The sequence below is a fragment of the Botryllus schlosseri genome, chromosome 9, assembly GCF_051294905.1.
Source record: "Botryllus schlosseri isolate E-star chromosome 9, Bs_hap1, whole genome shotgun sequence".
Lineage (NCBI taxonomy): Eukaryota > Metazoa > Chordata > Ascidiacea > Stolidobranchia > Styelidae > Botryllus > Botryllus schlosseri.
Window position 1 is genome coordinate 2,373,237 of NC_137244.1, and position 24,528 is coordinate 2,397,764.

The 24,528-nt window shown below is 40.4% G+C and overlaps 1 protein-coding gene and 3 long non-coding RNA genes across 6 annotated transcripts in view; 2 read left to right on the top strand and 2 right to left on the bottom strand.

The window, feature by feature from the left end:
* The window catches only part of LOC145445880 (uncharacterized), a 139,939-nt gene that overhangs the window by 76,572 nt on the left and 38,839 nt on the right, over positions 1-24,528 (bottom strand). The gene's annotated exons all lie outside the window — the stretch shown is intronic.
* Positions 1-24,528, top strand: part of LOC145445879 (uncharacterized) — a 246,397-nt gene that overhangs the window by 26,312 nt on the left and 195,557 nt on the right. The window lies entirely within an intron of this gene.
* On the top strand, positions 5,718-8,565 carry LOC145447082 (uncharacterized). The gene is made up of 3 exons (XR_013917446.1): positions 5,718-6,011; positions 7,312-7,497; positions 8,388-8,565. It is a non-coding gene; the product is annotated as an uncharacterized LOC145447082 (long non-coding RNA).
* Positions 14,609-24,528, bottom strand: part of LOC145445870 (uncharacterized) — a 160,380-nt gene continuing 150,460 nt past the window's right edge. For 2 of the 3 annotated variants that reach the window (XM_080324032.1, XM_080324031.1), the window contains exons 2-6: positions 17,058-17,232; positions 16,337-16,480; positions 16,019-16,116; positions 14,877-15,430; positions 14,609-14,729 (exon numbers count right to left, since the gene is read on the bottom strand). In XM_080324032.1, the coding sequence (XP_080180158.1) occupies positions 15,198-15,430; positions 16,019-16,116; positions 16,337-16,377 (372 nt within the window). In that variant the 5' untranslated portion in view covers positions 16,378-16,480; positions 17,058-17,232 and the 3' untranslated portion in view covers positions 14,609-14,729; positions 14,877-15,197. The remainder of the gene's footprint in view (positions 14,730-14,876; positions 15,431-16,018; positions 16,117-16,336; positions 16,481-17,057; positions 17,233-24,528) is intronic. The other variant, XM_080324033.1, reaches the window with a different exon arrangement.

Sequence of the window (24,528 nt, forward strand, 5' to 3'; positions counted from 1 at the left end):
GAGGGTAATATTGTGGCTTTCTGAAAACTTCTAGGGGTTGCTGATGAATGCCATTGATACTTGAAATGAGATAGAACCACATCATGAATATACAAGCATGTGTCATTGTGCAAAGGAGTCACACACAATTAGCCGTCAAGTGTCACTCTCTTCCGGAAAAAATAAGATATAAACTGATGATGAACGGCCAATAAATGAGTCTGCCCAGTCTGAACTGGGGGCACACGGAGTGCCGTAGCAACAGAGGAACTGTCGAAAATCAGAAATCTACTAGTGTCTCTACCTCAAAATATTAAGCGCAGAGATGGACAGTTATCGGTGCCAGTTATGCGACGAACAGTTCTCGCGGAGATATCGACTCGACGGACATCTGGCAAGTCACTACAAGGTCGAAGCAAATCAATGCTGGGTTTGCGCTAAACAGTTCAACTGCAAATCAACTCTATCCGGTCATTTAATGACACACTACAATTTGAAGACACATCGATGTTTGATTTGCGCTCGGACCTTTACGAGAGGTAGCGATCTGAACCGACACCTCGCGACGCATTTCGAAATCAGAAATGAACAATGCGAAATATGTGGGAAGGAGTTTGCCCGTAAATATCAGTTAAAAAACCACATGACGATCCACGGCATCAACAGCGTAAAGTTTAACTGTGAAATTTGCGATAAGCAGTTCACATCGCGACGGGGGTTGAAGTGTCATCTTACTATACATTTACGGGGCTAAATCCTGTGTGTTAAAATGTTGAGATGTCATAGTGATGCTATTGCTGAAAGTCTCTTTGACAAACGTAAAGCCAATTCGCAAATAGAGTTACGAGGTTTCAATACTTGTTTCAAATCAATGTGCGTATCATCTCGAAATCTGACTGGGTGAAAGTTGGTAGTCCTGTTTGTCTATCCTATTTCAATTCACACTATGCCAAAGTATAAATGTTCTATTTTGGGTGATCACAATGGATTTGCCTTTAGTACAGCCCGGGAATGGATTCCGATACCGCACTATAACATTTTTGATAATAAGGACTCAAGGATTTTTAATCAACAATACCTGATTTTTTTTTGGTAATATATGCTAGAGTTGGTAAATGATAAGTTGCCTGTTTTTGTTAAGCGATTGATTTCTCAGTAATAAATACAATGATTTTATTGGCGTACTTGTGATCCTTGACTCTTGTTAAACTAAGTTGGTATTGATTCTATAGTGTGAAAACAGCGGCGTGGAATGTGTGAATAGTTCGAAGCGGCTGAAGTTGGAGTCAGTAATATTCAGGATGCGTTCGAATCAACTGATCGCGGGATAGTTTCGCTTCGCGACTGCAAAAAAACTGATAAACTCGCTTGAACAAAATGGCCGCCTGGGAAGAGATGATATAGGCCTACTGCACAGACTGATTCTAATACCGAGATTGTCAGTGAACTACTGATACAAACATATTGCTGTTCGGGGATGTTCTGTTTTGAATCTTGAAAACATTTGTTAACCGGAATCCATTTTCCCTGTGATAGGCATGGCTACTGTTCCGTCTGGGATTCAAAACGTAAAATACATGTCGAAGCCGTTAAACAAAAATATATATGAATAAAAGGTACAGCAGTCTGATAAGAAGTAGTTTTGTTGATGCGTCGCATACTCAGAGGTGGTCAGTGACAAAGTACTTCTACGTTTTCGAAGTACTCAAGTGGTTTTCCTCTACTTCTGGTACTTACTCAAGTAGATCTGATTTTCGCTAATTCTGCTTCTACTTCGAAATATTTTGTGATCTACTTACTTACTTCTCGCTATTTTCAGTTTGTCAAATAGAAGTAGTTTAATCCTCCAAACGGGAGGATAGCCTGAGGAATTTCGGGGCTGTTTTCACGGAGCAGCAACATTTAATTTTCATAAAATTTGAGTAAAACCCATGATTTTCGTCGCGCTTCGCGCACAGTGGATACGGGGTGACCAGTAGTAGTACCAACATTTGATATTCATAAAAGTCAAGTAAAGCCCAGAAATTTGGTTGCGCTTCGCGCACAGTAGTTTTGGACTGACAGATATGTTTTCGCGAAAGTATCCGTGAATATTATTTAGATACCGGATTGCTTGATTCTGCTCACACCGCAATATCGGCCATATTAAATATTTCATCACAGTAAATATGGCCCACCATAACATTTGAAACTACTGTTTCGATATCTAGCAATTATCAATACTTTAATTTGCATCCCATGATGCGAAAGAATGCTTATTCTGTCGAAAATTGATACCTCCTGAGATGCAGCAATACAAATCAAGCTCTCTGCATCTTCCAGATAGCTCAATTTGCAGCTTTTGACAGATCCATGCGAACGAATTAAGACTGTTTTCAAAACTACTTACTTACTTGAGTGGATTTGAGGTCAGTCAATTCTACTTCTGCATCAAGTAGTTTTAGGTGGCTTATGGAAGAAGTACTTCTACTCGTACTTGAGTAGATTTTTTCACCACTACTTCTACTTCTACTTGAGTAGCTTTCTTGACTACTTTGACTACCTCTGTAATACTCTTGTCGTATAAATTAATATGGCTCGAGACCTGAGATGCCTACGACCTGATACGGACATCACGACTGACTTGATGATTGTTTGCGATGACGCTGTGGGTGTATGTATTCGCGCGGCATTATTGAACATTAAAGTACAAATTATTAGTCCGCAAACATGCACTGGGTATTCAGCCAGAAAATTGCCTCTATGTGTAAGGACTGTAATTTCTCTAAAATCGGTTGTAACTTCCGCATATCCGATTGCTCGTTTTCTATTAGGAATGTAGCTTTTAACTTGGATTGATCGTCGTGACGCGAGTATATATCTATGTATCTAAGTATACTTGCAACTTGTAACGGGATGGTTAATCAGTTCTCAACATCAAAATGGAACTATAGTGTGCCTAATTGAGGCAGTACCTGTTCTGCCCAGCATATTTCGATCAAAATATGAAATGTTAAGTAATGATTCGCTCCACGAGAGTCACCTCACGGATAGTTGGTGTGTAAAACATTGAACGCAGTGCTGGCTTTTACTCGAAAAAGAATTGATACAGTTCGCATGTTTCGTGCAGTAAATCGGAATAATTCATGTCGATGTAACTGCTGGGGCCATATGAAATACCTCGGGTTTCTATGCGCATCTGGTCGGTAAATTTTGTGACTGAAAACGGTCTATAATCCCAGCAAACACAAAACCGTAAAAGGATCATCCGGGATCATCTCGATTAGGTTCTGATTTTCTAAGTGTCGAGGGAATGTCTAAAATACGTAGTAGGATGGTCTTGTGGTTATATTCAATCAGAATAAATTCATACTCGGTGTTGTTCCATCTCATGCATTAGGCTTCGTTATATCCGGTAGTTAACCTAATAATGCAAATTTTCTATCTCTCGCGGGTACGACTAAAATACGTAGAAAGGATGACTTTGTCGGTACATTCAATCACGATGAATTCTATCCGGTTTTGTTCGATCTCATGCGGTAGCTTCGTTCTATCCATTAGAAAACAATGTTCTCCCTTCGTTTTATTGCGTGAGGATGTCACCGGTGTTGTATATTCGTGTTGTTGCTCTAAGGTCGAATAGTTTTGTTTTCCTCTGATATATATGATCTTCATTATATATATATTCGCTCTTTCGGTAATCTCGCATGTTCAACGAGTATGGTTAATAGTTTTATTCAGAGAATAACTAAATAAGTGATATGTTGTACGTTTAGGAATATGATTATCGATGCGTGACTTCTAGAATATTTCGGCGATTCAAATTTTACGTCATCGCGCCATACAAAGATTTGAAGCGCAACAGGTCGCAGCCAGGCATAGTTCGCTCTTTCTGTATGGTAAATGCCGTAAATATATAGGAATTGTGACTGACTGAGGTAGCGGGTTAAAGGTATATATGCAGTAGCATATAGCTTATGGGGTATTTCGAATTGCCTGTAGTATATGACGCCTAGAGCTGTTTGACTTTCTGCAAAACAGGTGTAGACAACTATAGAAAAGTTTCAGCTTTTCCAGGTTAGAATTAGAGCTAAACCGTTTTTCCGAATTAGATTACAATTATATTGCTGGCATTTCGCTCTAATTTAGTGAAATTAGACCACTATTATTCGCTTCAAACATCTGAATTACCGGTACCTATACCTACGGTATATCATAATATTTATGCTTGAATTTTCTAGGTATATAAGTCATATAGATACATTCCTGTAGAACACTGATTCATGATTTTATAAAAGTTGGTGCAAGAATGGACATTTTCAACTTGATGTTGATTAATGGAGCAAAATTTGATATTTGAGTGCAATTATACCTCGAATCCAGTGACAAGATTATTAATCGTTGAAACCAAACGCAACTTGATTATGTTGGTCCAGAGAATTTGGCTAGCCAGACCATATTGATGGAATATGGTCACAGTAAGATAATATTTTGGGCTATTTTACATGAACTTTCCAACATTTGATTTGATATGTCCACTAAAACAGTTGTTATTCTGCTTTCGAATAAGACCTTAATTGCTGGTTTCAATGGTAACTGTGTTTGTCAAAGGCTGCAAAGGTAATTTCTTTTCCTTGTTAGATGTTTATTTGTTTGTTTGTGGTGTTCATGGTGGTGGTTCGACTACACTGGTCATTTTACACCAGGCCGGTTCTTATTATTATTATTCCGTATCTGCCCGATTACCAGTGAACTCGGCACTTAGTGAATTCGGCCGCACAAACTCGGCACTTGGTGAATTCGGCCGTGGTAGATCTCGTAGCGGTACCGGTCACCATGATTGGTTACTGGAATGTTTGCCGGTGAACTTGGCACTTTAAGTGGTTGTCAATGTTGTACGGCGGTCAGGGCATGCGTAGATCACACAGTCACGGCGTGATTAGATCACAGATTGCGTAATTGCGGAAATAACGCGACGCTCTTCACTTGGTGAACTCGGCCCTTGGAGGAATTGGCACTAGAACACCTTCGCATTAGAAATGCATTTAGTATGAATGAACAGTATCAAAAAGGAAATTTAAACGTGTCGTGGCTCGTGGTAGATCTCGTAATCTTGGGATCCTTCAACCGTGTTATCGAGACACCCTAATCCCAGAGTGGAATCGTCTCTCCAAAGGCAAAAAATAATTTATTTTGACGTGATCATGCGAAACATTTGTTGATGAGGAACACTGGCTTGTCGTGATCGATAAACGAAGAAGCGCCGCTTGATGTTCCACAGTTTTGATCTCACATACAACGCCAAGATCCATCTTCTCAAAACTTACACGACACAGGCCCGTGACTCACGCCATCGATTCCAAGCAGACCGCGCGTGGTCGGTATATGAGCGCTGTGTTATTTCCCGTGGCTACGCAATCCGTGATCTAATCACGCCGTGACTGCGCGATCTACGGATGCCCTGACCTCCTTACAAGATTGACGAATCACTTGATAATACTATTATTAGTTTGATAATTCATATTAATAGCTGTAAATACACTTCATTTCAAAATTTCCCGAGGGCCGAATTCACCAAGTGCCGAGTTTGTGCGGCCGAATTCACCAAGTGCCGGGTGCATCGGCAACCATCTGCCCACTTACAGCACGGCCCACTCCTAGGCTTTTTAAGACATGGCTATGCGAATCAGATGGCGAGGAGGAGCCTAGATAAACGGCCAACACTTCGGTAGGAATTATGGAGTCGACGTGTCGCGCTCGAACCCGCAATTCATTGGTGTTTAGCTATAATGGAACGTACCACTACGTTTCCTCGCCATACCTTGTAAAATGAGACCGTAGCATTTGGCATTTCGTGTGGCAATTGACTTTTGTGTGGAAAATTGTGTTCGTTTTAGAACTTATCCGAAACTTTTATTCCGCCATAGATTGTATATGATAAAACAATATCGGAATTGATCCTAGAAGAATTCCAAAGCAACTCACCACAAAGGAGGATTTAAAGAAGTTTGATGGAAAATTGAATGAAAGCAAAAGCCTTTGCAAGAGATGTGGTATGTTGAATCTGTTTTGGTATTTTTAAATAGGCCTACTTTGTTGTGCCGATAGCAGACAGTATATATAAACGTAAGATGTGGAAGCTATCAAGGTGTTTTTAGAAATTCAGTCAGTCAAAGTGGACGATCGTATTGCTTGGATTATATTTATGCTTATTTTAGCATCTTTGAGATGCAACTCTAAACGTGGACGGTCATGAACAGTAGGGCTCTTCAAAAATGACTTTTTTTCTCAAATCGTACTGGTTACTTGATAAAATTGTTAGGTTACCTAATTTAAGCCTACAAACAAAATATGGTTCAAATCCAGCCAGTATCCGCTTTGCTACAAGAGAAGAAAGTTCCTATTTAATATATAAAAATGAATAATAAAAAATTTGAAGATTTTCTGTTAACCCCATGAAAGTGTTAGGCTGTCTATGGAAACGATGCTCACCAAATTTGGTTCAATTCCAACCAGTGGAAGCGGAGTTATTGCTGTCGAAAAATTTGGATTTTAATAAAATAGTACTTACGGTGAGCACAACTTTAATAAGTAAACAAAGAATCGGTCACCGTAAATACTATTTTATTCAAATCCAAATTTTTCGACGGCAATATCTCCGCTTCCACTGGTTGGAATTGAACCAAATTTGGTGAGCATCGTTTCTATAGACAGCCTAACACTTTCATGGGGTGAACAGAAAATTTTCAAATTTTTATTACCGATTTATTTTTATATAATAAATAGAAACTTTCTTCTCCTGTAGCAAAGCGGTTACTGGCTGGAATTGAACCAAATTTTGTGTTTAGGCTTAAATTAGGTAACCTAACAATATTATCAAGTAGCCAGAACGATTTGGGAAAAAAAGTCATATTTTAAGAGCCCTAATGTCCATGTGAGAGAAACGTTTTAGGGTAGGCCTACTCATATGTCTTGCAGCGTTCTCTACATAATTGTCAATTGCGATACAAACTGTTTGCTTGTATTGGTAAAGCCATCCAACTTCGAATTGTAAAATGTTGGGAGTCTTGATATCAAATTTTTGAAAGGTGCACTTTGAGAAGATTTCGGAATCTGTCAAATTATACAAAAATTTAGCAAATTCTTTGACATATTTCATCTATTTGGGACTCGATCAACGTAAAAGAATTGGTAATCATTTTGTACAATGTATTGTATTTGTAGTTGAAGTATAGTAATAATTCTTATGGTTACCGCACTTGTAACGATTCACGGCCATAACTGGAATAATTAGAATGATGTAACTTTCAAATTGTCATGCATTTTGCAACCACATTGTTCTCAATTTTCAAGGTGCTGACCATTCGAGGAAGAATCACCCACCGGGAATTCACGATCCGTAAACGCGGCCGACTGTTTCTCTCCTCAAGCGGAAGCGACAGAGAAGAGGAACGAAGAGAAAAAAGGAGCAGAAATAGCAAGAGTGTGACAAGTCGCGTCCGTTCGCTTTAATGCGTATTTCCATCCGCGAAGTAGTAGGTGGGAAAACTAATGGGCGTTTGGTTAGGGCTTATACAAGGTTGACTCCAGCGCTGTATTTGCTAAATGTTGCTATGAAATAGGGGTGGTGTCATTTGGTATCAATATTGACTATTGAAAGACCATTTGTTAGTGGTCATGGATTTGTTCGGCCAGTATGCAGTAATTTCTGATGGTCACTTCCCGGGCTTCTGTTCTCTAACCCCTCATGATTGTTATTCTGCTTCTAGTAAGACTGTCGATTCTAATGTTTTATCGTATCATTTGTCGGAGGTTTCGCTCGCTTTATTTACAACGTTTTGCTCTCTGCTAGGTCAATTACTGGCTGAGTATCACTACAGCCTAAGAAACTGCACTAATTCTCATTTTAATGTCTTGCTGGTTATCTTGCTGCCAATTCTAATAATTCATTAATGTCTATACCAGTGCCGCCACTCAAATGTTTTGTTCTCTGTACACAATATTGTTAGGTCTTCAGCTTTCCAGGCAGAGTATCATTCCACTTTCTAGACTTGAGTATATATTTCTCCAACTAGCTGCCAAATAACTGATTCATTTGGATTGTTGAATTGATCATTTTGGACCGAATGTGAAGAAATTTTAGTCAAGAATTCTTTTTGTGTTAGTGGCTGTTTTCAAAGAGTGCTGAAGTAGTCATCGTTGATCTTGATAATCAAGAAGTGACGATTGAAGTCAGTTCTCTAGTCATATAATATTAAAAAATATAATAATAAAACTTGAAAACTTGAGTGGAAATAGTTCAGAATCGAATCCATTTTAGTAAGTATGGGCGAAAAAAATGTAGGAGTCATTCGTTAGTCGCTACCTCTGCCATTTTCGCAGTACGAATGTCTTAGCTATTAATCATCATTTTCATTTTATTTCTGCAGGGTGTTGAAAAAAAAGGCCGCATGCTGGTTATTTAACTGGCTCATCAGAAGATGAAACCTGATGATAAGGACTGTTTTCACTTTCTTTCTAAAGACATTCGTTCGTTTTTTCGTTTTATTTTTTACAACGGCATTATTGCCAATTCGTTTGAAATTAAATTATCACAAATGTGATTAATATGTAGTAAATAATGTGGTGTGTGTACGCAGCCGTGATCAGGTTAAGCCCATAGTGGTAGAAAACAGGTTATTATATCAGGATCTTCTTCTTCTAACGTAGGATCTACATTCTACTCACCATGTTTAAAGGCTGTAGCATCTGCATAATATTTACATTATTGAAGGACATGGAAAAGACGTTGAATTGAGTCGACACAAAATCCCCCTTTCTACGACCTGCCGAGATCTAATATCTACTATATCGGCTCGGCTTTTCTACATCTTTTGTCTGTACTGTGTTTGCTGGGATGTTACTTCTTCCATGTGTTACTGTAAAATTTTGATCCATTTTCGCATGCTTTGCGAGGGTGGCGGATCAATGAATGTGACACTGAATCGCGCGCAGCGCGAAGAGGAATCTCAAATGGCATAAATCTGCCCCTAAATATTATCGGCTCCGCTGAGTTACGAAAGCACTTTGAGCCTATTTCAGAACTCCAAAATTTCGAACATTAAGGCATATTTTGGAGATTCCTCCCGGGCGCAGTTTAAACAGGAAAATTCCTGACGTATGGCAGTCCTAACATCACCTACATATATGGTACACGACCGGGATAATTCGGGGTTGAGAGCTGCTTACCTGTTAAAATGTTATCTGTTTTGCGCAAATATATAAGCACAAGTTATGGGGCCTGCCACATCAAAAACCATAGAGTGATCGGCTTCACTTCAATATCTAAGCCAATGTCGTACCACGAGCGAGGAATCCTGTATTAAATGTATAGGGGGTCTGCTCGGTTGTGAAATTATCGATTGAAGTTGCAAACCACTCTTGCGTCTACGCCATAGGCTTTCAGAATCAACAGGGTGTGTGCGTTGGAGCCGTACGCGATGAAGTAGTTGATATACGTCTGAATTAATGGGGATAGCAACCAGTGTTGCCAACCCCGGATGGACAAAAATCGCTATAACTGGTGTCGAAAATCGTTAGATGTCACTAAATCTTGAAACAAAATCGCTAGAAAAAGTCGCTAAATCTGAATTAATTCCCTAAGTTGTTGAAAGACCCACCCGCACATCCGCATTGCAGATTTCGCGTCATTTATTGCGTTTTTAGTTGTGTCTATCCATTAGCCTGGCTGTCAAAGCTATAAAGAATGGCGAATTACCAAAGAGGAGGACATTTTAGGCGTTATCGGAAGACATCTTCGATTTCCCAAAAAAGGAGGTCATTATATGGTAAGCCTATTACATTTCGAGTTCATAATACGCAAGATTCATGTCAGTCATCTTACAAAGGGATGAACTATGCGGTACATTTCAACAAACCAGATCCCTCTGCGTGACCCCTGACCATGCAGGTTTGCAGTCATAACCACTAACTATGTACTATGTAGCGGTGTTGGGATGACTCGAGTCTTGACTTGACTCGAGTCAGACTCGAGTCACTTTTTCGTGTGGCTTGACTTGACTCAAGTCACTTTGCCAAAGTGACTTGACTTGAATTGACTCGGCGTATCAGAGATGTGGATTGACTCGTGACTCGGAGCGGAATTCACGAGTCAATTTCAAGTCATCAAGTAATCGGTGTCGATAAAAATCACTGTATCTTAGATAGGCTTTGTTCGGATTGTTCGCGCAACGCTGGTGTAATCCGTGAGAGCGACCAATATTTCAATGATCGTGCGTTTTACTGAGCCTCCATTGTTCGCTCACAAATATTTTGATCGCAAACGAAGTGATCAAAGCTGACAACATACGTTGTCGTAAACTATAGTATAGTAAAGTAATTTATAGCAGAGTTTCTATATCTGTTCTGGGTTCTTAACTTAACCAAACCTCTTGTTTTATTGAAATTGAATTCGCAATTAGTTTATATAGTCCTCAACCATTGGCGCAGGCTCGAATTGTGTCATATCAATTTGCACAAGGGTAATGTATTGCATCTTATCGGTTCGTATCTCTATTTTGGCTGGTAACTGTAAACTGCGGCTGTGCAATTACTTATGTAGTTTATTAGTTCTACGTGTGCGTGAGCGATGCGGCGCCTTACTTGCGTGTATATTTGACTCTATATTCGTTCATCTGTTCAAAATCAATGACCACTCAATCTGTGTTTCGGACGGCTGGCAAAATGCAGTGACGTAGTCACGCCTCATACATCGAAAGGGCAATTTGACTTGGGTTGTGACTTGACTCGTGACTTGACTTGACTTGGCTCGACTTGACTCGAGTCAGCCCCGAGAATCGACTGGCTTGGCTTGACTCGAGTCACATTCGAAAAACGATTGGCTTGACTTGACTCGAGTCAGGGTCTGCGATGGCTCGGGTTGACTCGTGACTCGGGGGTGGTGGCTTGATCCCGGCACTGCTATGTAGAGGCGTGACACAAACTGCCGCTGATTGGGAATTAAGTGAAAACCTACCTAGATATACGAGCTTGCTCGATGCAATATACTGATACAATTGCGGAAAGGTGCTTGCCTTCGCTTAACTGGGTGGGAATACTTGAACTATATATAAACTTGAACACGACATGACTCGCACCGGGTTTGCCGACCACTATAAGTAGCGACGTGCACTCCAGAAAATAATAGGAAGGCCAACCTAGGGGGGCCAACCCGCTAAGTATATATCACTATTATAGCGGCTGACCATCGACCCAATTAGATTTCTATTTCCCTGTCCATCCATCTGATCAATTGTATATAATTAGAGAGTTGTTACATCTTGTGTTAGTATCAAAAGTACGCGATGTAATCGTTTATATTTTTTTTTAAATCTGACGTGAAGCAAATATAAAACTCTGAATTCGACCAATTTGGGGGACGTCGATTTGAACAAGTTCCATGCAGGATCTCGATATTGGTGCGAATAGTGCTACAGTACAGTTACGCCTAGCGTAGGTGTCAAAAGTCCGATGCACAATAGTTTTCTCAGTTATCTTGTAACTCGTAGTTTCAGTTTTGGAGGGGGGAATCCTATATATTCGTCCGGCGTGGGCATAAAGAATTACTTCACATATAGGACCTTGTAGCCTATAGCAAATTTCATTGGGCAAGCATGATAGTGATTGCTCGTATTGGGGGTCATTTGGCCATGATTTTGGCGAATTTAGCGATTTTTATGACTGGAAGAGTTATGGCCAACTTCGCTCCCATGACCAAGAAAGTCAGTAGAGACGTTGATTTCCATGCACGCGACCTGAATACAAATCGGCGATCCGTGCTGACGCTGTGGTGCACATAAAAGATGGTGAACGTGCATGAGGTTTGCTTCTCAAAACTGATTGATGACAAATATTTTTGAAAAAAATCGCTAAAAAATCGCTAAATATTTTTCAAAAGTCGCTAGATTTATCGCTAGTCGCTAGATCGATATTTTTTGTCGCTAAACCGAACGAAGAATCGCTAGATCTAGCGACAAAATCGCTAAATTGGCTACACTGATTGGCAACAGATGTGTTGCTTATAGACTGGAGTTGCGCAGTCGGTCGGTATGAGCCAGCCGTGATCAACGTGGCGGTGCGCGATCGACACCCTGCGGAGGATGTATTTTTTTGCTCGGTGTTCACTTCTTGGTCCAGAGTGGTATACTACGTCTTTTACATTGCGGGGGGCGAGTAGAATGCAATCACGTTGATGAATGCAACTAAAGGCGGCATATAGTTCCCGACACTGGTTATGATATCAAGTAGATTGCCCAGGCAATTTGCAGTTAACTTGCAAAGCTAATGAAAACTTAGATTAGCTTGACAGCTAATTTGGGAATTTGGGAACAGCTAATTTGGGAATTTGGGTGGTTTAAATATCAGTTCCAAGGTATTGCCGTATCCCGAGGCCAGCCACATTTTCGTGCATTCGGATATGACCATAAGGTAGAATATTCCACGTATTCGCCAAAGTTTTCTGTCCTTTCAAGGTGCTCAGGTGGTTTTCATTACTTGAGATACCTATTCAAGTGGGTCTCATTTTCGCTGTATCTGCTTCGCTAGATTTTGCGCTCTACTTGCTTGCTTTTCGCGTTTATAAGAGTTGGGGCGAATCTAGAATTTTTATCGCACGTCGCACAGGGTGGACATGGAGTGACAAGTACGTTTTCACGAAATTATTTGGGTATAGGTTACAACGCACAGTAGCGTCGCTCCCTTTGCTCACACCAGCCACTGTCGGACATAGATGCCCCTGTAGACAAATAGCGCGTCGATGTTATGCATCTATTACGTTGACTCTCACACGATGAACGTTCGGCACTCACGTTGCCATTGCATCATTCTGTGGACAGTATATAGCGAGTAGCTAGCGATTGTGATGACGTAATTAAGGCACTATGCTTGCTCAACGCGGCCTTCCAAACTGCAGCTCTTTATGCAGAAATACTGAGTCACAATAATTCAGGGACAATGAGTTTGTCGCCAATAAAGGATCGAGTTATGAGACCTAGTTCTACGCGCACTCATAATGGTGCAAAGAAAGTAAGGGTCAAGCATTGTGCTAATATTCCAACACAATTATTGATATTTTGTATAATTGACTACTTAGCTCGTGAAATACTACTGGATACACCTGCTCATACAATGGGGTAAAAAGTGACAGAACTACCATACCAAGGTGTAGCCCAGAGGTCTCAAACACGCGGCCCGCGGGCCGCATGCGGCCCGCACGACCATTTTGTGCTGTCCGCGACGGCATTTTGTGTTTCGAAGTATTCGACAATATTTAACTACCAATTTCTTTTATAATTTGAGGACTTAAAATTCGCTCTGAAGCTACTCCAGAAGCTTGAAACAGCTCATCGGACTTCACTATTACATAGCTTTCAAAAGTTACCACGCTGTGGGAGATGATCTGTTGAGTGGCATTGCTTGTTCATGCTGAATTACTCATACTCATACTCGTCGCGTCAAACGTTACAATCAGAGAAGAACTTTTGTGACTCGGAATGCCGTGACTTGGTACAATCACAAACGCAACAAACTATCAAACTGGTATGAGAAACAATTAAATATCAAAAGTTCGTATCTTGCGTTGCGTAGCTTATTTAGATATCTAAGCAGGTCGGTGTGGCCACCGCCATTGGCATTATGTTGCCCCTTGGATGAATAGTTGGTTACATTCTGTGTTATCTTGGGTATCTTTTTATATATTATTATCGCCAATTTAATGTGGCGAGTATCAAGTAGTCGTAGCCTATGCTTTGCCTGTAACACCAATGGGATCTTCGGCGATTGAACATTTCCACCGTATCGGTATGGTAAAGTTGTTATCTATCTGTTTCATTTCGAAGGTAGATCTAACGCTGATATTATTTGACTTTCGCAATGACATGATCTGATCAATGTAGCCTAGTTATCAGGAGTAGGTCTATGCCCGAAACCCGGATTAGGCTATACTGCTCCAATGCTCGGATATCAAAACAATCTTTGTAAAATTATTAAATTTTACCTTCAATTATGGTCCGTCAAATGTCCACTAGCTGCAAAATTATGACGCGCCAGCTTTTGCGATACCCTGATGCATTTGTACTGTCGCATGGGGTCTACAACTAATTATTTTGACAAACTATGCCAAGTACAGCAACAATTTTATTCAAATATTTAAAAATGAGATGTTTGTCTTGCCAGCGTGAATTAACAATACTAAATCACATTTTCACGATGCGTGTGGAATTCGAGTCTGCAAGGTTCCGTCAAATAAGGCCTATACTTGGAAATACATTGAATTACCCCATTATTGTTGCTGCGGCCCGCAGCGCCATGAAAAAGTAGGAAATTGGCCCGAGAGCACATTTGAGTTTGAGACCTCTGGTGTAGCCACTAGCAAAATACTATGGCCGCTATAATTCCAATATAAGGCACACTTTTATATTGACCAGGGTACTCAGGTTTGCCTACTTGCACAACTCACTCTGGCTCGCTCTGATGTTATGCCACTTTCTACTTCATGAGGTATTGAGAAAACGACCTCCTTTTGCATTTCGGATTTTGTAATGTTTGGATGAGTTTTGAGACATGGTTATCAATCTCACGCTGACCGGTCAAAACAGAATCAGTGTAACGATAATGTCAGCCATTGAATTTATATATTCTCGAAAAGTAAGCGAGGCTTAATATCAGTTATAAGCACAAAAACCAGCAATTTCAAGAGTGGCTACCGTTTTACAATTGCTAAAAGAATACGACACCTGGTCAGGTCTTCAAGGATGTAATAGATTTCACTCTATCAACGAATGCAGTCATCTAATACATGAACACTGAACAGTTATCACGAAAATGGCGAACAAAACCATTGAGTTAAAATCGCCAATCAAATCATACTCAACAACAACAACCTGGTCAGGTTTCAAAGCAACCTGCTCGAGTACTTTTAGTACCTTCAGGTTGGTTTGGGATGCTTGGGGGACACTTTGCAGTGGGCCGGTGGCGCACAGGAAATGAGAAAACTGCGAAGCCTGTGTTAGCATCGTCACTAGTGGAATTGGGAAACTTATTGCGAGTTTGTAGTTATTGTTGACCGTACGGGTGATATCTCCGACTAGAGTTCCAAATTGCAGGACACTTTCCATAAATATTCAGTTCAATGACCGAGACAAGGGGTCGTCTTCCGGGCAGATTCGCTTATTTGCAGGTTTCCCAAGTACAAATATAAATTATCACGGGTGGCGGTGATGTCCCTCTGGTTTCGGTGCAGGCAGTTTCACCGGTGCCCATGCGGATGGTGCCGGGATGTCTACTGTTGATCTTATATTGGGGTGGCGATCGGATATAGATGCGATGTGATGTCTTCTGTGAGACTGCTGAGCGGGACTTCCGGGCTCGCTGGTCCGCCTCTTTCTCCTCGGGTGGTCGGCGGCTCTCCTGGTCATATCCTTATCATTCCTGAGATCTAAAAGTCACAGTTGGTAAGTCAGACATAGATGACTAGCTGGTGAAGACTGATTGGGGATGGTTAGACATGTTATTGTAGTTATGGATAAGGGAGTATGCTTGTACATGCCCTGAGTTAGTACGAAACAATTGAGGACTGTGATTTCCCGCATGTAACCACAACTGATGTTAGGGCCAACAGTAAACTTCGGACTATCAGTAACTGTATGCTCTGACTACGTTTTTATGTGAAGTCTAATCTCTTGCGACTTGGCCGTTCATTGTCCAAGTCCACTTCTGGATTTTGACATGACTGGGAAGTCGCTAGTACTACTTGTAATCAACTGAAAATTCATTGTGTTATTTCTACTGCAGTGGCAACGACAACTACTTTGACTACCATATCCTAGTTCTGGTTATGGATTTTTGAAGAGTGAGTAGTTCTACTTCTAGTTTCTCATTTTGAAAATCCAGTAGTTTGCGCAGGTCTGCGGTCATGGTGGGTTCAAAGCCATAAGTAACTTGTGGGTCAGAGGTAAAATAACAGCCGGTATATTCTATGTATGCTTGAACTGTTCCAGAATAAACAAGCAGCAAGTCTTACAACTCACGTGACAGATCGTGCTTTGACTTGACTTGATATTCCTTCGGTGAAACCTTCTGCAGTTCCGGCAGTCATGTATCAATCTAAGTGGCTGCATTTTCCTGCAAAAAAATCAAAATCATGATAGCTAGAATGAAGATTCAAGATGAAGGAGGTTGCAGCAGTTCAAGGCATCCAACTCTAACAATCACAGCTCGATTCACATGACTTACAAATGAGGGTTCAACAGCAATAATGACTAGGCATTACAAAAAAATGTAACGCTAGTCAACAAGATATCTACTGATTCTAGTATAGGTAATGATTTAATGTCATACAAACCTCCTAGTAAGCTTTGTCTCCAGACATGCACATATTCTCATCTTGTTTTTTGTCCATTCTTGAAATTCGAATTGTAGAAATTTCTCATTTGTATAAGTAAGTGATTATGCTCAGGAGACAGTACCACTATTCACATCATGACAACTGAAAGTGTATCACAGTGAATCAGAAAACCATATCCATCACATGCAGTATTTCCCAGCATTAATAATTGATAGAGGCAACCCGACATTTATTGCAGTTACTGTCACAGGATGATTTTCAACAAGCTAAAATAACATGGGCATTAGGATGTGGTCCACACAACCACAGCAAAGCTTGTGAATCATTGGCTTGTAGTCATTGAAAAGACGGCCGGTTAGTACTAATGGGGAACACGACTATGCAGCATCAGCGCTGCTGATCATCGCTGTGTATTTAAATAGAGGAGGGTTGAAGTCTATACTACAGCATCACTTATGTGTGGTACACATGAGATAGCCCTGGACTTGAGTCAGGGCTTGGTGCTAGAATTGTATTATTGTCGCTGGTCTGAATAGGTCAGGCTTCGTATGAAGTTGCCGGTCCGGGAGGGGGTGTCTGACGTTCTGTTCGGTCTGTTTACAGCACCCATAGCAAGGGTTGGTGAATCCCATTACTAAAACAGTTTCGTGTTGTCTTGACAACATTAACATAAGATAATGCAGAAATCTGCACAATATTTTATCAATAAACTAATTACCTTTTATTAAATGAATGCTCTGTTCCCCAGTCCAGTTTATTGAGACTTGCTATTCACTGGTACAATGGGATGGCTGCGGATTGTATACTGATAATGTTGCGCCGTGTGTTTCAAATTCGAATGCGTCAGGCAGTCTAGCGTCAAGTCAAGCGTAAATGGAGCAACTAATAGTGATCTAGAGATAGGAACAGAGTTAAAAATCCTGCTATTGCTTTAGTACTATTTTACATTAAATATAGCCTGCAAAACAGATATAAACATTATAATTAACAAATTAGTATCAAACAATGCCTTACAAGGGTATATTTTTATTACATTTCAAATCAATAATTTTAGGTACGGTATATATCTTGAATATAAGTGCAAGTAGTGGAAACTAGGTCGGGAAAATGAACTAGAAAGACTTGAGAACAGAAATTGCTTTGCGGAGAGGGTAAACATAGTAACCCAGGCATGCTATGATGCCAACAACAAAACCAGATATTGTGCATTATGACTTGGCCAAGACCACTAGTACTACTGAAGAATGGAAGTGAATTTTCATAAGAAGTGGCATAGTCACATAACAATACAAAATGGATGAATCAATCAGAGTGATCACTAGATAGAGCAGAAATGAATAGGAAATATTGTCAGCATGGTGATGTGTGCATAACTAATCAGAGAGTGGTGGTTCAGTTCTAGAGTGTTTCCGAAATAATAAACATGATCAATTGACCATGCCGACATATATTCATACATTACCACACCACACAATCATTTCAAATAACATCAGAAATCAGAACCACTAGTTACCTCTACAACAACACCTCGCCTTTCTGTCAACTTGACAACTGATATCAACTACCCTAATGGTTGATGAACAGTAAGGATAAAAACCAATATCTGATGAACAACTGAATTCGGAAACAAACCCTTCTGCAGCTCGCTTGTTGGAAGCTGCGTTCACCTTCATCTTATCCAGCAGTAATCACATCACTGTAGAAATTTTACTTACCTTGTGTTGCTTACGCATTTCAGCGACGTGACCGGTATCAGCGGTTTCAACGTTGTGATTTATTGTCGGAACCAGCCTAGGCTTGATTCATAGCAATGGACGCGATTGGCAAAGGAAATGTTATCGACGCAGTTTTTTCAGTGAATGTATGATATCTTGAACCTTTATTAACGACAACCGGGTATCCGTATGCAGGTGGCCTCGCATTTAGCGGGCCATATATCGTGGCGATCAACATTGGCACTTATTTAATCGACCCTTGGAGGATATGTGACGTTACTAGTAACATCCTAAATGGTTTACATGCGCCCGTGAATATCAGATCGACTGCCATCCCTGTTTTAACTTCTAGAGAATGTTATCAAGTATCGTGCACGGCTCACAGTTCAAAATATGGGGGAAAATTAATGATCTTGGCAGTTTTGTGGTATTTGTGGTTTTTCAGTAAATTATTGTCTAAAATGTGGTGATTGTGCCCGTCGTCCATGTTGGAAAACATAACATTGTAATAACGTGTAGATTTGTCGGACGTGGCTGTTAAACTGCGTTGTCTTTTTTTAAATCTCGTTGTTGAAGTCAAACTGCCTAAGATAGGCCTTGGTAATTAGTGAGGTGGCTCGCGCCCAATTGGAATTAACGAGGCCCGCACTAGAGGATTACACCACTGAAAAATTCCTTGGTAGATGAGGTACTGCAGATATGCAGGATGTACTTTGTATGCCCGGTATCAAACAACTGATGTTGCGATGTAGGAATATGCAGTCCAGTGATGCAGTCGATTCCTGTGACTCTATCATTATGTAATAATGATTTCCAGGCCGGACATTTCTAAACAGAGTTCAAAGATGAATGTGCTCCGATGAATCTTGCGTCGGAAATTGCTGGTGTTTTGCTTTTATGGCTAGTTAGCTTACAATAATACGGCCTGCCGCAGTACAATGAATCTGTACATCAATTTCACTTCATTGCGAGTTCATTGCATACCCTTTCAAACGGCAGATGACATATGACGCTGCCGAAATACTTGGTTGTTTCGGCACTATTTTGGTTGCTGTTGGCCGTGGGTTGTCGTAGCCAGTAGGAAAGCCAACGTTTCCCGCAAGCGTTTTCGATTGGTACATATGCTTACTTCATACGTGTAACTACGTCTGATCAGGGTCGGATAAAGAGCTTTGTAGCTAAGTAGCCGACGTATAGTTAGATCATGCGCATAAATTTTTAGTGGTAAAACTAAACTTCAGAGGCGGTCGGTGGCGAAGTGCTTCATCTAACATGTCCATGGCGTGTCCTAATCTGGAAGAGTGGAATTCTATTTTATTTTTTAATTTTGGAGCTGTTTTAGCGTACCACTTTTGAAACTTTCTAGACTGAGACATGAAATACATACTCTGCTTTTGGAAGTAGTATTTGTATTTCACTTACAATTCCCAGTATCATATACCTTGAGTTATAATTATTATCAGTTCTTTTGTCCGGATAACATACATGTTGAAGTATAAAAGCAAGTGTAGTAATGCCTTTGATTTCTGGAAAAAGGGCTACACAATATGGCATTTTTGCGCTCCACCATATTTTATATTAACGTTTACTAATCGTGCAAAGTGTTTACACCGTATCCGATACAACTTCTACGGATTGTTTTTCGACTAAACTATCACCCTTACAATATGGGGGATGGCGCCATACCAGGCTATATTCCAAAACGTGTTGTTCGAGAAAGTAGAGGGTTAGCATCACATTTCTTATCAATGCAATCATTTTCATCCATGACGTGGACGAAAGTTTATACTTTCGAAAATTGGATACCTGCCAGTATGCATCAATAAGAATCAAGCTCGTCAACTATCGCATAGCTCCATTTGCACCTTTTTATGATCCATCCAATCGGGATCGTTTTCACAACTACTTGTTTGTTTGAGTACTTTCAAGGCCAGCCGGTTCTGCTCGTGCTTCGGGTGGTTTCGGGTTGCTTGTGTAAGAGGTGCTTCCACTCGTATTTGAGTGGATTTTTTCGTCGCTGCTTCTGCTTCTGGTTGACTGGCTTTATTGACTGCTTTGACCACCTCTACTACACTTAGATTAATTCTGAAGTTTTCTAAACAGCTCTGTGGCCCACCTTTAAATACTCTGTGGCCTACCAGTGGGCCATGGCTCAACATTTGGGAACCCCTGTACTAGACCAAACAGCTCATTTGTGTGATTGATCTTGTTTTCCCCGAATTTATGCCAGTAAAGTGCGAGATTCGCATAGGATCCTATATGGCCCATTTCAAATAATAATAATAATTCGATATCGGTCGTGGATATAGGTGGGTTGCAGTAAGGAGAGGTGCCCCACCAAATTAACACAGACCCGTACCAGTCTGGAATTGATGGGATTATCTGATACATTAAAAGTCAGTAACTAACGACAGCTGGGACTTAAGTGTGAATCTCCAAATTACGTGGTTGATAAATACCAGAACTAGCGAGAATGCCACATATGTGTCGTCGCAGTGGCGTCGGGGTGGCTTGTGTCCGGTTTTCAAATTTTGAAGTTCCATTTTTGAAACTTGAAAAACATCAAGTTTTTGAAGAATTTTCCATTTTTTTCGGCCATATCTTGGCCATGGTTATGTCTATTTCAATAATTCAAAGTTAATCAGTGTCGATGTGTGGCTGAAACAAGTTGCAAACTTTACGTAAAGTCAATTTTCTCAGAATGCGTGAAGTGGACATGAGTCACTTTGATTCCACTGCGACGGTATGGTCAATTGATCAGCCATATTAGGCCACTGGACTGGTACAGGAATCTTCATTATTAAAGCAGTATCTTGTCTCTGTAACGGACTGTGGCAACTGAATAATTCTGGTTGTTTGATTGGACGGATTGGAACGGGGTGCTGGTGGTCTGGTTCTGGTCCAGTTTTCGAAATGTTTCCATGCTCTAATTTTTGTTGAATTTACCCATGGTCTTACAGAAAAATCTACAGGTTGGCTGTACAGTGCAAAATGAGCAAAGCCTGATGCGGAGACATTTGCCATACTATTTCTCATGAATTTTTAAATCATAAGAACTGAACATGATTCAATTCCCAACATTTCGCAAATTAAGGAAACCTAATTCTGACCTACCCATGAAACTGTTAAGTAACTACAATTTGAATCTAATTTGGAGCATGTTTTTTAGCGATAATAATGATTGTGGCTGTAATTCTAATTTAGTTTGGAAAATCGAGAATTTTCTGGTTTCCTAACTCTGAATGTGACATAATGCAACTAAGAGTTCTTGACATGTTTTTCAAGGGATGGATAGGATATCTCACGAAATCGTCTGTAAATACCTGAATAGTTGTTTACGCCGAACTTCCAAAATATCTAGCGGATATCCGATTTAATACGGAGGCGGGGTCATCTTCTGTGACTAACTTGAGATCCTCCTCTTTGTCGACGACTCTAAGGTCATTCACGTTTGTGGAGGTATAACATTCTGTGATCGCGGGGTAACATTTATCTTGCAACGCCTGTGCCGAATCACTCAACGTAGGCCTTCTGAAATGAATACTTGCGTTCAGGAGGCATGATGGAACTGGTAAATAAAGAATGACAGGTGCCAGGAGCTGATCACGGCCTGCCGGACGGCTGATTAGTGTATCTCACTTTTCGGAGCTCTGTGTATCTCATTAGGAGATATTGAGCAAATTGTGAAGTATGGAATCGGCCTGGGAATTGATGATCAAACACTTGATAGGGCCTGTCGCGAGGGAAGGTTAAATTACGTGGAACGCTCGTCGCCAACTTGCAATGGCCAGAGAATATGGTTACGCCAGCACCAGTGTTTCGATATGTGGTTGCTTGTTTGTTAGTAATACATCTGGCACGAGCTAAAATGCATTCAATGGGGGCAGACTTGGCGTAGCAGATCATAGCATAAAGTTCACACCTTCTGTAAAACTACGAATATACCAAATTCGAATAAGTGTAGAACATGTTTTGTTTTCAGTGAAAGTCTGCTTTGCATTTATTGTCTGTTGCACCGAGTGTTTATATTAACTCGTAGGGTACAAATGCAATTGGGTACGCACATTGTAGTGAATGATTTGTTTTAACGCCACAATCATTTACGAGACTAGTGTGGTCCAATTGCGATCGCTCGTCAACCCGAAAAATCGTCATAAGAAGGAGAAGGTAGTGGCAAAAAGCGGATGACATTCCCAGACCCCCTGCCCCGTGAAAAATCACCCTATTTTCATTATGAAAAGTTTTGTTAATCTATTAATAGTATTTGAGTTTCCAATTTACTTATGTATTTTTTTCTTTTTTTTAATCCTCGCTACAGTCGGCTCCGCGAGATATTAGTGACATAACTATGAGACATTAAAGTGTTTTAAACTGCTGCTTATATATTACATGTATATATATTATAAATTTTTTGAAATCGCGATCGTGACGGACTCACATTACATCAAGAATTTCATAAAGATATGAAATTTACTATTATTGACTATATCTAAACCGCAAATATAAATCTATGTAGAAGACATTCTCCCACCCCTGTCTCTCGGCACCCCTCTCACTCGATGGATACCAATAGCACCGCTTGGCACTTACCAAATGGTAAGAGGTGTTTTCCTTATGGTAAGAGGTGTTTTCCTTTTGAGTGTCTGACGGTTTATATTAATGGGGAAAATTAAGCCTATCAGGTGCTCACGTGATGGCGTAATGTAAGTAAATGATGAGCACGTCTCTCGGCACTTCCTATCCAGTATAACACTTTGGTTAACTATGGGAAGACCTCGCCTCCCAGTTGACACGTTGTAAGTGTGCTGAAAAGAATGTGACTGTTGACGATCCCTGTCAAAAAAGGGGGGAAGGCTGGGGTGGAGAGATATATTAAAATGTGTATATACGCACATTGCATCATAGTATAATACCCACCAAGAAAAAAAATCTTAAAAATGAAAACCCATTGCGAACAAAATTATAAAATCAATGGATTCCAAAACATGTACATAATATATAAAAAATTACGAAAGCGAAAATCCAAGATAAAAGTTATACGGGGTATAAAATCATTTTCACAAAAAAATTATAAAACAATAAAAAATGCCTTTGTGGGGGGCAATGGGTTTCTAGGCTTTTACTAGGTTGCTTCATTTTGGGCGCTATCAGTGGCTGTTTATTTATTCAGCCGGTGTTGCGCTCAAATGTGAGCTGCCGAGAACTGTCACCGCACATAATACATGCAGGCGGTTGACCGCAAGAGCGCTACTGTATGAATTGTGCAACGCAAAAATTCAACTCGTGTTAAATGTAACATGAGGAAGTAGTTAAAATGGACACGCGACCAGTGTCGCGTGTACCATGAGGAAGTAGTCGGATTGGACTTGGGCTCGGACCCTAATGAGAATGCTTGACAAACCGAAAGGTGTCAAAATTCCCGGCTATGCGAATTTGATATAGAACAAAATTCTTTGTAGTAAGAGAGGAGAGAATTACTGTTACCATTGACAATTGGGAATATCTCATTTGGACTATGCATAATTTCGTCGACAAGTAGCCTCTGTTAGTTCATTGATGAAGTGATTACTTTAGCATGATTCATGGCGGGGTGATGACACGTCTAATGATATTGCATTAAGAATTAGGAAAGTATTATGAATGAGAACTTAAGTTACAATGAGAATGCAATGGTCATACTATACACAAAACTTGATGTATGGTTTGAGCATAATGGAGAAGTGAATCCTGAATGGAATCTGCAAAGACTCGGACAATACGCCGTGAAAATGCTAGACAATATGTGGTACGAGATCAGTCGCATGTCATGGCATATGATGACTTATTCTGGACGAAATGGGGTCACTTTCTGCACCACGAGTCTTTGGAATATAGAGAAGACTATCGCTGACATACGAGACGAAAACTTATCACAAGCGTTAAAAGTCATATTGTATGAAATCGACTCTCGACAAAAAGTGAATGCTCGTATAATGATGTACGAACTCATAAGAGGACACATGATGCGACAACTGAACGATACAGCCAGTAAAGAGACGTATCTATCGTTAACATCATGCCAACGAGCAGATGGGGATGATTTGATATTTGCTAGTTGGTCGGCAGGACGCAATAACAAACTTTACGGGACAGCAAGATTTAAAAATTCTACGGAAGAACAGAAGGCGCAACTCCAAAGGATGACAGGAGTGGCTACGTCCCAAGTTTCTACTACGCTGGAAGATGACATCATCCCGGATAGACGACATGGCCATGCAAGGCCTTGTAAAAGAAAAAAGAATGCTGCTGGAGAAAGTGATCGCCGTAAAGTTAAAAGGACGGCCGACTACAGGAAAATTATCGTTATACGATAGTAATCGTAATGGACGAGAGTGGCCACAATTGAAGAACAACTTGTACAAATATATAATAGTATTGAGGTATGTACAGAACAATATGGTGCGTGTAAGGGTACGCCAGATCTGTTGTGGTGTG